At 50.3% G+C, this 13963-nt stretch overlaps 2 protein-coding genes across 2 annotated transcripts; one reads left to right on the top strand and one right to left on the bottom strand.

The window, feature by feature from the left end:
* Nucleotides 1-3593: 3593 nt before the first annotated feature.
* LOC127209069 (gamma-aminobutyric acid receptor-associated protein) lies at nucleotides 3594-4018 on the top strand. The gene has a single exon (XM_051168615.1). It carries the CDS (start codon nucleotides 3643-3645, stop codon nucleotides 3994-3996), a length of 354 nt encoding a protein of 117 aa, XP_051024572.1. The 5' UTR covers nucleotides 3594-3642; the 3' UTR covers nucleotides 3997-4018.
* Nucleotides 4019-7685: 3667 nt separating this feature from the next.
* On the bottom strand, nucleotides 7686-9344 carry Ccl17 (C-C motif chemokine ligand 17). The gene is made up of 3 exons (XM_051169044.1): nucleotides 9157-9344; nucleotides 8394-8511; nucleotides 7686-7858 (listed from the first exon to the last, which is right to left on the bottom strand). Exons 1-3 carry the CDS (start codon nucleotides 9224-9226, stop codon nucleotides 7765-7767), a joined length of 282 nt encoding a protein of 93 aa, XP_051025001.1. The 5' UTR covers nucleotides 9227-9344; the 3' UTR covers nucleotides 7686-7764.
* Between the last annotated feature and the right edge of the window lie 4619 nt (nucleotides 9345-13963).

Below are 13963 nucleotides of genomic sequence, written 5' to 3'. Positions count from 1 at the left end.
GCACTGCCAGGTTGGAACGGGATGTAAGAGGTTCAAATAAGAACACATTGCCTGAGGTAGCGGCTAGGATCTGTGGCTAGAGCGCTTGCCTATACACAAGGCCTTGTTTTTGGTTCCCAGTACCAAAAAAGGTTTGCTCAGGACAGAGCAGTTGACTGAAAAGCCAGGATAATAAGAGGGTGCGTGGCTGACTATGATTTGTCACACAGCAACCAAAACTAACAGCCCCGCATGGGTTTAGGGTTAGCTCTGACCAACCGGCCCAGCCGCAGACCTGTTGATTGCTTTTGCTGCAGTTACCAAAGTGAGGCACAAACATTTTGGCCTCTGGGTCGAGGAGGAGCTCCTGACAGCTTCCTTGTGGGTTAAATGCCAGACCTGCTTGCTAATTTCCAGCTCTGACTGGCACAAAGGACAATGGCTCGGTTGGCATGGATAGTAGGGCCCTGGTGGCAGTCTATCTTTCCACAAGGCCCAGAGGAAGGCAGCCAGCTCCGTTAGGCCCTAGGAGACAGCCCTTTCCCAGAGCACAGGTAGGCCTCATCCTGGCTACAGCTGAATGTTGAGGAATCAGGGGCACAACTGTTTGTCTTGGTTCCGTGGTGCCAGCCTAAGGGGAAGTTTCAGCCATTTGTTAGCTTATAGTATAGAATTTAAAAACAGTGTCGGCTGTCACTGAATTCACCCTAAAGTTTACATGAATGCGTGTGTGGGCCTGGGAGCCTTTGTTTTGTTTTGTTTTGTTTTTTTAGTAAATATGATTTTGTGTTTGTGTGTGCAGGCATGCATGCCATGGTGCACATGTGGAGGTCAGAGGGTAGCTTGCTGGATCTCCTTCCACCATGGGGGTCCCAGGGATCAAAGTCAGGCCATTGAGCTTGACAGTCATGGCCTTTACCCACTGAGCAATTTCACTGGCCCTTGGGTTACATGTAGGCCAGGCTGGCCTCCATCTCCCTCCCCTCCTCTCTTCCCCCTGTCTGAAACAAGGTCCGGCTACCCTAGCCTGAGTCTTGCTGTGTATCCCAAACTAGCCTGGAACTCACAGTGATCCTCAGCCTCCCAAATACTGGCATTATAGGCATGTGCCATCATGTTATACCTGATTTTAAAAATAAAAGTTTTCATTTTATGTGTATGTCTGGATCAGCTTTGTGCAGTGTCCATGGAGGCCAGAAAAGGGTATCAGATCCCCTGGGACTCGAGTTAGAGCTGTGAGGCATTGTGTGGGTGCTGGGAATCAAATCCAGGTCCTCTGCAAAAGCAACTCAGTTCTCTTAACCACTGAGGAGTCCTCCCTGGCTCTCTAGGGTCTTTGGCTTAGAATCGGGTAGTGTGGCATCAAGTCTCCCCTGGTTCTAAGAGCACTCTGTTGGTATAGGCAGCAGAAACAAGCCACATTTCCCCTGGGCTTTGGTGACAGCCGGGACTTAAGGGGCTGGAGGGGAATAAGTGAGGCAGGCTGCAAAGGTGAAGGGCTTAGGCATCGCATATACTCCTGGCTGAGAGGAGGCTACAGGGAACCTTGCCATTGCTTGAAGCTGGTGCTTCAACCAGTGTGTGGGGATGGGAAAGGCTAAGCAGAAACCCTGCCCGATGTGGGTTGAGGTGTGGCTGTCCAAAAAAACAAAACAAACAACAGCAAAACCCCAAACTCCTGTGTGTGGGTTTTATTAACAAAGACGGTTACATCAGAACCTTCTGTAGTGGGCCAAGGGCATCAGTGTTTTGTGGAGCTTTCCCAGATGAATCTAAAGTGCATTCTGTGCGAGAGAAAGTTGTTCTCAGCAGCATAAAACAAGCTAAAAACAAAAACAACAACAAAAAGCAGCCAATGGTTACAGTGCACATCCATAATCCTAGCATTCTGGAAGGTGAGGCAGCAGGATTGAAAGTTTGAAGCTAGCCTGGGCAAAAGTTCTAGGTCAGGCTCGGCTACGTGATGAGACTGTTAAAAACAAAACAAACAAACTAAGCAGCTATATTCCAAGAGCAAGAATCTAGGGGAATCAGGTAACCATTAAGAGAATGTAGGAGCAAGTTATGGGGCACATCATAGGGCTTACAGCTGTAGGGGTGAGCTGTAGCTGTGGGTGTGGAAGAGCTACAGGTGCCAGAGGGGTGTGCAGTGAGCGCACAAGAGATGGGTGGGGGTGAAAGGAAAAGTTTAAATATCTGAAGGACACAAACATATAACTTGAGTACACATCAAAGAAGTTCCAGAAAACTGGTGAACACAAAGTATGTTTGTTCTGAAATGGAGATGAGATAGAGAAGTAGGCTTCCAGGGCCGCAGGAATGTTGTTGGTTGGTTGGAGACTTAAGTCTCATTCGATAACCTAGGCTGGCCTTGAATTCACCTTGCAGCCAAGGGTAACCTCAAAAGGTTGTCCTCCTGCCTCAGCCTCCTGAGTGCTGACATGAGACTGGGCCACCACATCCACTAGCAAGATTGTTTGTTTGTTTGTTGGTTGGTTGGTTGGTTTTTCGAGACAGGGTTTCTCTGTTGTAGCCTTGGCTGTCCTGCACTCACATTGCAGACCAGGCTGGCCTCGAACTCACAGGGACCCACCTGCCTCTGCCTCCTGAGTGCTGGGATTAAAGGCGTGCGCCACCACCACCTGGCTAAGGTTGTTTATTTTTGCAGTAGTGAGGATCCAACCCAAGGCTTCCCTCACACGTGCTCAGCACACATAACTACTGAGCTGCAGACCCAACCACTGCCGGTATCAGTATTTTATCATTGATTTATACATACACATATTTTGTATTTTAGGATATGTAGGCGCCGACCTTTTCCAAACCTACTTTGTTTGAGGCTCTTTAAATGCTTATACATCTTTTCCAACCCACCTACCCTAGATAGGAAAGATAGGGTTAAAAACTATTTCTTTTTATACATTTGGAAACTAAATACCTGTGAAGTTCAATACTCGTGTCTGGGCCATGGGCACAGCTTGTGATTGTTCTTGATTTCACATGTCAATACCTACCCCAGAAGCGTCACCATTTCACCCCTAATCTCATCATTGTCTGTCTCTGAGATTATAGGAATATTAATTTGAGTACCCCATTGTTGTAAAAGATCCTCTCCCCATAAATTTATGGGCATGTCAGCCACATAGGGTCTCATCACATGGAGTGACTCACTACCTAATACATGCGCGCGTGCGCGCGCACACACCATCTTATGAGTCACCTTCAATGAAACTTTTTTGAGATTTATGTGTGGGTGTCTTTCCAGAATCTACATGTGTACCATGTGTATGCAGTTCTCCTAGAAGCCAGAAGGGGCCTGGATCCCCAGGAACTAGAGTTAGATGCGCATTAGTGCCATGTAGGCCCTGGGAATCCAAACCAGGTCTCTGGAAGAGCAGCTAGTGCTCTTAACCGCTGAGCCATCTCCCCACCCTAAAAATACAAAAAGGCTGGGAATCAGAGCTATGCAGAAGAAGGCAGTAAAAGCCCAAAGTGAAATGGAAAAATTAAACAAAACAAAACACAAAATACCAAAGTAATTACAGACACAATTCAAGAATTAGCCAGAAAAAATAAAGGTCTGCAAAGATGGCTCAGAAGTTAAAATTTTCCCCCCCCTTGGGTTCCCTCAGCCCAGCTCGGTCCAGCCCGGTTCTCGGGAGAATGAAGTTCGTGTACAAAGAGGAGCATCCGTTCGAGAAGCGCCGCTCTGAGGGCGAGAAAATCCGAAAGAAATATCCAGACCGGGTCCCGGTGATTGTGGAAAAAGCCCCCAAAGCTCGGATAGGAGATCTGGACAAAAAGAAATACCTGGTGCCTTCTGATCTTACAGTTGGTCAGTTCTACTTCCTGATCCGGAAGCGAATTCATCTCCGTGCTGAGGACGCCTTGTTCTTCTTTGTCAACAATGTCATTCCGCCCACCAGCGCCACGATGGGCCAGTTATACCAGGAACACCATGAAGAAGACTTCTTTCTGTACATTGCCTACAGTGATGAGAGCGTCTACGGTCTGTGAGGCTGCTGCACCCGAGGAGGGGGCTCCATTCTGCAAGGAGGTGGCACTCCTTCCTTGACATGCACTTCCTCCTTCAGGCGAGAACACCATCTCCTTTCTTCAGGACCTGCACTTAATGTTTGAGGCTGCCTCTCCAGTCCTCTCAGCAAGAGGGGTAATGGTAGATGCAGCCTCTGTACATCTCTCTTTCCCCTTGTTCACCCTCCGCCCCCACTCTGCTTTAGACTTCCTGACTGTCAATCTCTGTCACATCTGATTGTTTTGGTTTCTGTTCCCTTTCTAACTGCCCATTGGGCTTAGAACCCCAACCATCCCTTCCTTTCACTACCTTTTTCTGGGGTAGATGGAAGGGACTGGAACAGGGAGCGGGAGGGAGGAGGCACATCAATAAAGAGAAAACCACCGAGCTGAAAAAAAAAAAAAAAAAAAAAAAAAAAAAAAAAAAAAAGAAGTTAAAATTTTACTGTTTTCCCCGAGGACCTGAGTTCAGTTTCCAGCACCCAAGACAGATGGCTGACACTGCCTGTATATCCAGCTCCAGGGGATCTGACACCTTCTAGCCTCTTGATACCCACACATAAACTGACACACACATACACAAAGATCTTCAAAGAAAACTGTCGTCTACAAAAAAGAAAGATAAAAGCAGGCATAGTGGTGAATGGCTTTAATAGCAGCACTCGGGAGGCAGAGGCAGGTGGATCTCTGTGAGTTTGAGGCCAGCCTGGTCTACAAAGAGAGTCCAGGACAGCCAGGGTTACACAGGGAAACCCTGTCTTGAAAAAACAGAGAGAGAGAGAGAGAGAGAGAGAGAGAGAGAGAGAGAGAGAGAGAGAGAGAATCTTACAAACACAACTGTGAGTTTTGTTTTGTAGTCAAAACATGTCTTAACTCCCTAGGATAGTAAGGATCTCTTTAATCCTCAGGGTCTTTGGCTTCATCTCCCAGCCTGTACTCCTCTCCAGGTCACCCTAGAAACCACCCTATGATCTCATTTGAAAATTTTCCTAGCCTAACATGGTGATGAATGCCTTTAATCCCAGTGTTCCAAAGGCAGAGGCACGTAGATCTCTGAGTTCTAGGCTAACCAGGGTCACATAGTAAGACCCAACCTAGAACGAGAGGGGGAGGCAGAAGGAGGAGAGGAGGAACTGGAGAGCCCCCTTGAGGGTGTGACTTCAGAAGTCTCCGAAGCTGGACCTGCATGGCTCTTGCTGACTCTGGAGACATTCACACCAGCATGAGGCAGCATGCCTAGTTTTTTGTTTGTTTCTTCGTTTTATTGTCTTTTCCCCTCCGAGACAGAGTTTCTTTGTGTAGCCATGGCTGTCCTAGATTTGCTTTGTAAACCAGGCTGGCCTTTAATTCACAGAGATCCTCCTGCCTCTGCCTCCCTGAGTGCTGCTGGGATTACAGGTGTGCACCACTATGCCAGCTATAATAATTTTTTAAAACTCACAAAAGTTGGATCACAGACATACAAACACTGGTATTTAAATGGATGCCAAATAGACAATGACAGGTGAAGGAGATGGAAGCCTGGGTGCTTCTTGCTCAGTGCTCTTGGAGATTGCCCTAGCTCCTTCTGGTGTTGGTGGCCCTGCAAGTCCCCGTGATCCCCACCTTCATCCTGCTAGCTCTGGTAGTGTATCTGGTGTCTTGCTGACCTCTGATCCTCCAGGGATCCCCCGGGCCAGCTGCAGACACCTCTGTTTAGCTAAGATCTTCTGTAGGTTCAATCAGCCAAGACCTCTATTTCAATGCTGACATGCCCCGTGGTGGCCAATTGGAGAACTGCCCACTTTCAATTTCCACATCTTGAAGGATGCGTCAAACCCCGGTCTTAGAGAATCTCTGGAAATGTATTTCCCCATGGGTGTGCCTTTTAAAATTCATCCAGCCGTTGCTGACAAGATATATCATCAAATGTCCACTATATAAACAATTTGCTTACTGAGTACACGGAGACTATAAACTTATTGGGGGAAATCTAAGCCCCCTAATTAACAGGTGACATTTGGCCAAGATTAGGCTTGTGTATGTTGGGCTGGGAGTATCCTACAAAATTAAGAAGACCATAGAAGGTCTCCTGAAGGTGGCCATATTTGCACTGAGCACCAAAAGGAAACTGTTATTTTAGAAGTGGACAGAGGAGGCACTTTGAAGACAGAAGGACCAACACATGCCTAGCCTCCTCCCTCATTGCCCACCCAGCTTTCTCATGCCTGTTCCCCTCTTATTAAGCAGGAGTCTTCAAGCCACAGTTCCTCAACGTGCCCCCCAGGAACGTGCTGGTATATCACCACACATAGCTTACACCTTCTTCCTTTTAACCCAACATTTTGTTCCCACTTGTGACCCCACACTTTTCCTACCCAGAGGCCTTGAAACAGCCCTTTTACTCTCTCCAGTGACCACAGGAAACCTACCTCTCACAGGCCTCTGCTTATCTTGGCATTTGGTCTGTGGCAAAGACTGGCCAAAAGGTGGCAGCAGCAGATTGAAAAACCTTCCCCCCAGGTAACTTGCAGCTCAGCCTGGCAGAGTCCTGGGAGGAGGAGGACCCTTGCTTGTGTTATAACACGATCCAGAAAGAGAGGCTTGCTGGCTGAGCAAAGTTGATCTGGAATACTAAAACCTTAATTCTCCCCACAGGCCGTGGTGGCTCCAGCTCTGAGCTAGGCGTGGACAGAGGGGCCTTATAAACTCCTGTGCCAATTCTTCAGTGGCTCACAGTGGTCCTAGAGTGCTCACAGAGCCCCAGTGGAATGGCAGAGCCAGGTCTACAAACACACACAGGCATAGTTTTGGTGAACCACCAGCACCACAGGCCAGTGGCAAGGCAGCCCTTAAGAGCTTGGGAGGAAATCCCCAGTACCTGTGAGGTTGGCATCAGAGCAGTGTTCCACATGTACAGAGGGGACTAAGGAGGAATCGTGGGCCAGGGGCCAGCTGGAACCTGAGGCCAGAAGAAGATGAAGTGGACCAGGAACCATAGGGGACCCCGGGCCCCATGAAGCCAGCTTAGCTGTACAGCTAAATAGCACATAGAGAGGCACCCAATCCATGGGAAAGGGATGGACAACAATGTCCCAGAGCCAGAGACATGGCAGTGAGGGCACTCAGAAATGGAGGAGAGAGACAGGGTCTACAGGAAGACACGCAGGAGGGTCTGGACATGTTTACAACAGTGTCCCGCACAGGGGCTGGCCTTGGGGTGATCGGGAGACTTGGGGTGCAGAGAAGACAGATCCTCCTTGGAACTCCTTCAAACACTTTCCATGGACTACAGAGGGAGGAGGGACCATTTGTGAGAGTCCTGCTGTGCTCCTTAACCACCTCTGCTCTGCCCCTGCCCCTGCCCCTGCCCCTGCCCCATCTTCCCTCAGTCCCACCTCTCACTTGTATGAGGCCATGCCTCCCTTGAAGCCTCAGTTAGCCTTGGCAGAGCAGGACCAGCTGTCCAGTGTGACCCATCAAAGTGGAAGGAGTTCTGCACTGTGGGGACAGAGCACACTGACCCAGACTGAAGGAAGAGAACTTTAATCAGTGTGGGCTTTATTTATTTATTTATTTATTTATTTGGTGCCTGTAGCTCAAGTCCATAAGGGGGAGGGGGCAGGAACTCCCACTCTACAGCTCCTCTTAGGCTCTTAAGGCCTCCACTGGCACAGGCAGCTTTAGGTTGAGATCATGGATGCCAATGGACACATGGATACCAAGTCTCCAAGTGCGCGGTGAGATGGGGTGTGCGGGTGAGATCACAGGCTACTGCTCTAGGCTTCTCAGGTATCTGATGGCCTTCTTCACGTGCTTGTCTTTGGGGTCTGAACAGATGAGCCTGTCCTGGACAGTCACAAACCTACACAGGAGAAGGTAGTGAGTACGAGGGCAGGAAGCCCTTCCAGAACTCTGCAACCAGCCACACCTACGCTGACCTGAACACTGAGGTCCCCTAGGCAAGACCTCCACGAAGTCACACGTGCCATTGTGCAATTCTCTCCTACTGGGGTCCTGACTCCATTCCTGCCTCCCAAGGGCCGGGGCTGCAGGACTTCATGCCTGGCGCCTCACAGCACCTCGGGCCTGGCAAGTAGAAGTGACCTGACACTCAGATCCGAGAGGAAGAGGTGACTGCATTGCTGTCTACTGGTTCTGCTACCTGGGATGCCCTATCCATCCTGCCGCCTCCATTTCACAATAAATAAATGAAGAGGTTGAAACCCTTTTCAGTTGTGTGGGGTACAAGGACTTCCCTGAATGCTCAGGGCTACTGGCCCACGGGAAGAAGGCTGTGTTTTCCTTCCCTCTGTCCCAGTGGCCTCCCTGGGTACTCCAAGGCCCTCCCACTACCACTCTGGGTCCCGAGTATAGGAATGGAACAGAGAGGAACTCACACGATGGCATCCCTAGGACACTCAAGTGAGGTCCTGTACCATGTCACCAGCTTCCTGATGGGAATGGCCCCCTTGAAGTACTCCAGGCAGCACTCTCGGCCTACATTGGTGGCTCGGGCTAGAAGAGCAATAAGAAGAAGTTATAAGGGTCTGGACATGTGCTTGAGGACCCATAGAGTGTCCCCATATGTGTAAGCCTATGGGTGATGATAGCTGCAAGTGCCTCTCTTTGTATTGTTTGTTCCTGGTATGTATGTTATCATGGAGGTTGGGTGTCTGTGTACATGTGTGTCTATATGGTCTCCTTCCGTCTGCATGTTTGCATATTCATCTGTGTGCGTCTGCAAGTGCAGCCTGTCTGTACCCAGGAACCTTATTTCAACTTCCCTTTCTAAAGTAAATATAAAAATCTCTTTTCATACATTCTTGGAACCAACTCTCCCTCTTTATGCTGTCCCTGATGATATGTGAAAGCCCATTAATGAAACAAAGGATTGCCATTCTAAGAATCATTCCTTCTGTATCATGAGCCCACAGCCAAGGCTGCTATGTCCTAACGTCTCAGGATGAGATGTGCTGCCCATGGTGTCACCAGGCAGGCGTCCTCATCATCCCAGCACCACTATTCTCCCCACAGGGCTTTTGCTGCCAACCCTGTGGCCTCAGACAGGGTGTAAGTCACACAGCTGGTGTTTCTGCCTGTGGTCTGTGTGTGGCTGTGGGGCTCCTCCCCTCCCCTGTCCTGTCTGTGCCCAGCTCTCACCAGCGCTGGCATGCTGCAGTGAGGTCCCCAGAAGCAGGGCAGCCAGGAGCAGCATCTGAAGTGACATCATGGTGCTAGAAGCCCAAGTGACGATCTTCGTGGGTCCTTCTGCTTGCCTTGGTGTCCAGAGTTGAAATGACCTATTTAACCTCTTCGGTGGTCACCCTACACCTCCTGTCCCCTCCTTTAATCCTTCCAGATCAGAGAAATTCAGAGAATTTGAGATAATTCAGGAGAAGTCTGCCTGGGAATGTTTGTGGCTTTCCGGAGAATGGGCACCCCACTTGGGACAGAGGTGGGGTCCGTGGGGCCATGACAATGACATACTTCTCTTTTCAAAGGGAACATTTCTTGGTTCCTCTGTCAGCAAGACTCAGGGCCTCAGCTTCAACTCATTTCATCCCCTGTCCTAGTGCTGGTGAACTTCCTTCATGCCCAGTGCCCCGGGGGGCAGGGGGCAGGGCAGGGGTACCAGACAGAGCTCTTAGGGACTGTGCCAGTCAGAGTTCTGGGGTCCAGGAGGTCCACAGGAGGGGGGGGCAGTTCTGTAGAAAAGGCCTAGCTCCATCCTGAGGAAACCAGATGCTCACACGAGGCTGAGAGACTGTCTTTGTTCTTCCGCAGGCTGACCCTGACCCCAGGAGGCTAAGCCCAGTGGGGCTTTAATCACTGTGTACCCACATCTGCACTTCAGGGGGTTGGAAAGCCCAGTTCCCAGAAATGGGGCCCCTTTGCCTCTGATATGAAGAGAGTGCCACACACCAGAGGCCACCCTGGAAGCCTGATTAGCATTTCTAGGCTCCAAGCACACTTTTAAAACCTATGTGGCACTTTCAGCGTCGCTCTGAGACTGTCACATCAGTGCCCAGAAAAGCATTTCAGGATGAGTCACTATGAAGCAAAGTAAGGGTCTATTGAGAAAAAGAAACAGGCCTAGTTAGGCCTGGAATCCCAGTGACTGGGGAGGTTGAGACAAGGAGGTTTCAAGTTCAAGGCCAGCCTCAGCTACCAAAGCATGGGTCCTGGTGAGGCTCTATCACAAAATAAAGGGGAATGTCACTGCTTTGCTGTGTAACCCAGGGCATCACACAAAGTATGTGCCACCATGCCCAGTTTCGATGTTTGGGTTTTTTTTTTTCTTTTACTCTTAAATTTTTATTTATTTTATTAAATTTTTTTTATTATATTTATGTGTATGGACGTTCCACATGTATGTGCTAGCAGGCACTCTACCAACTGAGACACATCTCAGCCCCACCCAGCAATTTGTGTTAGGACTCTTGGCTCTCAGCCAGCAAGAAAAACCCAGAGTGAGGGGCCCCTTTCCCTTCCCACATCTCCATTTTCTTTCAACCCTACCCCAAGGCCACAGCATCACTGAATTTGCTCTGTCCCCCAGACTAAGAGGCCTTCCGAGCCAAAGCCTCCATCCTCTAAACGCCTGTCCCAGGTGTGCAGCGTTCTGGCCGGCAGGGTGGTGGAGGCCTGCAGGTGTTTGGGCTTTGATACTGACACTTGAATTCTGTGCCTGGCTTCTCAGTGCCTACAGGTAACCAGAGGCAGTTTGCAACAAAATGCTAAACTTCCCATCCCCCAACAAAACCCTGTACTCCCCCATCCCCCAACCCCAATGCTGCCAGGTCCTGGTCCTGTGAACTGCCACTAAATTTTCACTAGAAGTGATGGTAGGAACCTGGTGATGGTGGTGTACGCCTTTAATCCCAGCACTCGGGAGGCAGAGACAGGTGGGGGTCTCTGTGAGTTCGAAGCCAGCCTGGTCCACAGAGTGAATTCCAGGACACCCAGGGGTACACAGAGAAACCCTGTCTTGGGAGTGGTGGTGGTAAGAATGGCAGCCATTGTCTGTTGACTCCTGGCAACAGTGGTCAGAATATAAACCCAGCAGTCCGTGGGACATTCTTGAGCTGGAGAGAAAGTCCAGGCATTCTTCCTCCCCTGCAGGAGGCTGGCTGGTTCAGGTCCTGAGGCCTGGACTTTCCCCTACTTTAGCTAAACTTCCTTGTTGTCCAGGCTCCCCTGCCAATGCGTTGCGCTGCTTCGCTGTGTGACCTAAGGCATCTCACAAATGCTCTCCCCACCTCAATTTCATCCCCTGTGGAGGGAAGTCCAGACAATTCCCAGGAACCTCCTTAAGAACTGACAAAGCTGGGGTGTGGTGGTATACACCTTTAATCCCAGCACTTGGGAGGCAGAGGTAGGCCAGATCGCTGTGAGTTCGGAGGCCAGCCTGGTCTACAAAGCGAGTCTAGGACAGCCAAGGCTACACAGAGAAACCCTGTCTCCTCGAAAAACCAAAAAAAAAAAAAAAAAAAAAAAAAAAGAACTGACAAAGATGGGGTCTTCCTTGGCCAGACCTCATCTGAGCAACTCTTCTGTTTCCCTTGGAGTCTCACAGCTGCCAGATTCTTTGCCCTTCCTACAGCCCCGTAGCTCCTCAAGCTGTACCCCTACCCGCCCCACCCGCCCCCACCTCAGGCCAGGCTTCCGGTGCTTCAGAGAGGAAGGCAAGGGAGGGTGCACGCCCTAAGAAATGACCTATGCCTAGCCGCGACCCAGTTAAGTCCGGGGCAGGAGGCTGTAGCCTGGAAACGGGAGCCCCAAGCTTGAGAGAGAGAGGTGGGAGGGAGTTGTCTGCTGATCTGCCGCTTATAAGTATCTCTTAACCTCACTGTGCTCACCCCTCGCTCCCCGCCTCCCCGCCCGCCCGCCCGCACCTATCCCCGCTGGCACCCTCTTCCCAGTGGGCCCTGCCCAGCCTCTTGTGGCAGAGGCCAGCACACGCTGCTGTGTGCTCCCAGCACAGTCATGGTTGATTATGCGGCAATCAACAACGCTGTTGCTGGGGACACAGCCTAAAGCACCACTTGGGAAACTCCCCGTGTGGGTTTCAAGGCCTCTGTTTGACTGCACACTCAGATCTTTTTTCTCCAGAAAGACCCAAATCCCCCGTCCTTCTAGGGAAGCAGTCAGGCAACAAGAACAGAAGGCTCTGTCGGGGCCACCTCCTGACCTGAGGGGGGCAGGGCAGCAGAGCCAGTTGCCTAGGTGTGCCCTCAGGTCCGTGCAGCCCACCCTCTGCGCTTGGGGAGATTACCCAGGAAGTGGAGGCCTGCTAAGGAGGAGGTGGCAATTCGCAGGTTTTTGCAGGTAGAATTCCTACCCACCCGGAGGAGCGGGAAGGGACATTCATACCCAGGGCATGGAACAGAGGTATGGAAGGGAGCACTGGCAGAGATAAGCTGGGAGACTGGCATGGAATCCCCGTAGGGAAACGGCCCATTCGCTAGGCCGGAAATGTCCAACCTGACATCCCTTAACTGGTGAAGGCGGACAAGACAGCAGGGGTGAGTACAGAGCGAGGCTACATACAGTTCAGCGCTGCTGGGGAGTAAACGTGAAGGGGCATTTGTGAGGGGCTTTCCTCACCATGTCATACCCGCTCCATTATCTCAGCAATGGAATGGGTTCCCTGGGGACCTTGCTACAATCTTTGGGCATGCCATGTCCAGACCCCTCCAACTAAAGGCAGCCAGACTCGTGACCTATGTTCTGGGTCCCTCTCGTGCCCTGACCTCTGAATTCCTGCCTCAAAGGAGTACCCAAGGCAAAACCAGCTAGACCCTAGCTCTTAGAATCATTGGGACCCCTCTCTCCTTTGACCAACCAGAAAGAGCTGGACCAGTGGAATTCTGGGTCTTTTGTCCTGAAAGGTATGAGATGTCCCTGTTTCTATCCCAGACTCTTCCTAGGCTTGGATCCTAAAGGTTTGGGACAGACTTAGGATGTCCTAGGTCACAGAGCAGGGAGCCAGGCTGGAAGCTCTTCATCACCTACAATGGTTTGTGAAAGTTGTCACATAGCAGGAATGAAAGGTGGCTCAGAAATGTCATCCCAGGGCTTTGCCCAGTGGGTCCTCAATTTTAACACCCAGCAATCTTTCCCCACATCATATGAGGAAGGCTACTCCCTGCTCCCCTATACCCCCAGTGCAGTCACCTCCTCCTCTACTTCCCCAACCTCAGCCCTTCCTGCAGCTGCCACCACCTGCTGCTCAGCATTCAGTTTACCTGCGCCCTCCTGTCCGAAGCATGCGTGTCTGCCTCTCCCCCTCCCTTCCTCCCTAGTCTTCTTCAGATCATGGATGGGACTTCTCGTGTCTTCGACCACCAGCCTTCTGTGTGTTCAGAGGCCACTGATTCCCTATTATGCCTGTCTTCACTTTGCATTGTATGTTGCATGACACTTAAGACTGTGGAATCCACAAAAAAAAAAGAAAGGACCCCAATGCACCCCAAGAACGTAGCAGGTGCTCAATAAAATGTATCCGCTAATGAATGGAAGAGGCGTGTGGTTGGATGGATGGGTGAATGGATGGCAGATGGGTCAATGAGTGGGTGGGTGGATGTGCGGAGGAATGTGTGTGCCGGTGGAGTGGCCTGAGAGATGAACGTACAGATACGAGCATGCACAGATGCATGGCCACTTAACAGTTTCTGAACTGCAGGCAGATTCATGCTCAGCTTCTTCACTTCGGAACAATTGTTTGTCTTACTTTAATGTCAGGTGTTAGACTCAATCATCTAGCCTGAGCATCCTGAGTGCTGGGATTAGAGGGATGTTACACCATGCCAAGTTTAACAAATTATTATTATTATTATTATTATTATTATTATTATTATTATTATTATTAGACAGCATTACACTAATGTAGCTCACGTGGCCTTGAAGCCGCAGTCCTCTTGCCTCAGTTCCCCAAGTATTGGGATTCTAGGTGTGAGCCGCTATA

The sequence above is a fragment of the Acomys russatus genome, chromosome 26 (genome assembly GCF_903995435.1).
Source record: "Acomys russatus chromosome 26, mAcoRus1.1, whole genome shotgun sequence".
In the NCBI taxonomy this organism is placed as follows: Eukaryota; Metazoa; Chordata; class Mammalia; order Rodentia; family Muridae; genus Acomys; species Acomys russatus.
The sequence above is the reverse complement of the archived record's forward strand: the minus strand, read 5'-3'. Positions and strand labels throughout refer to the sequence as shown.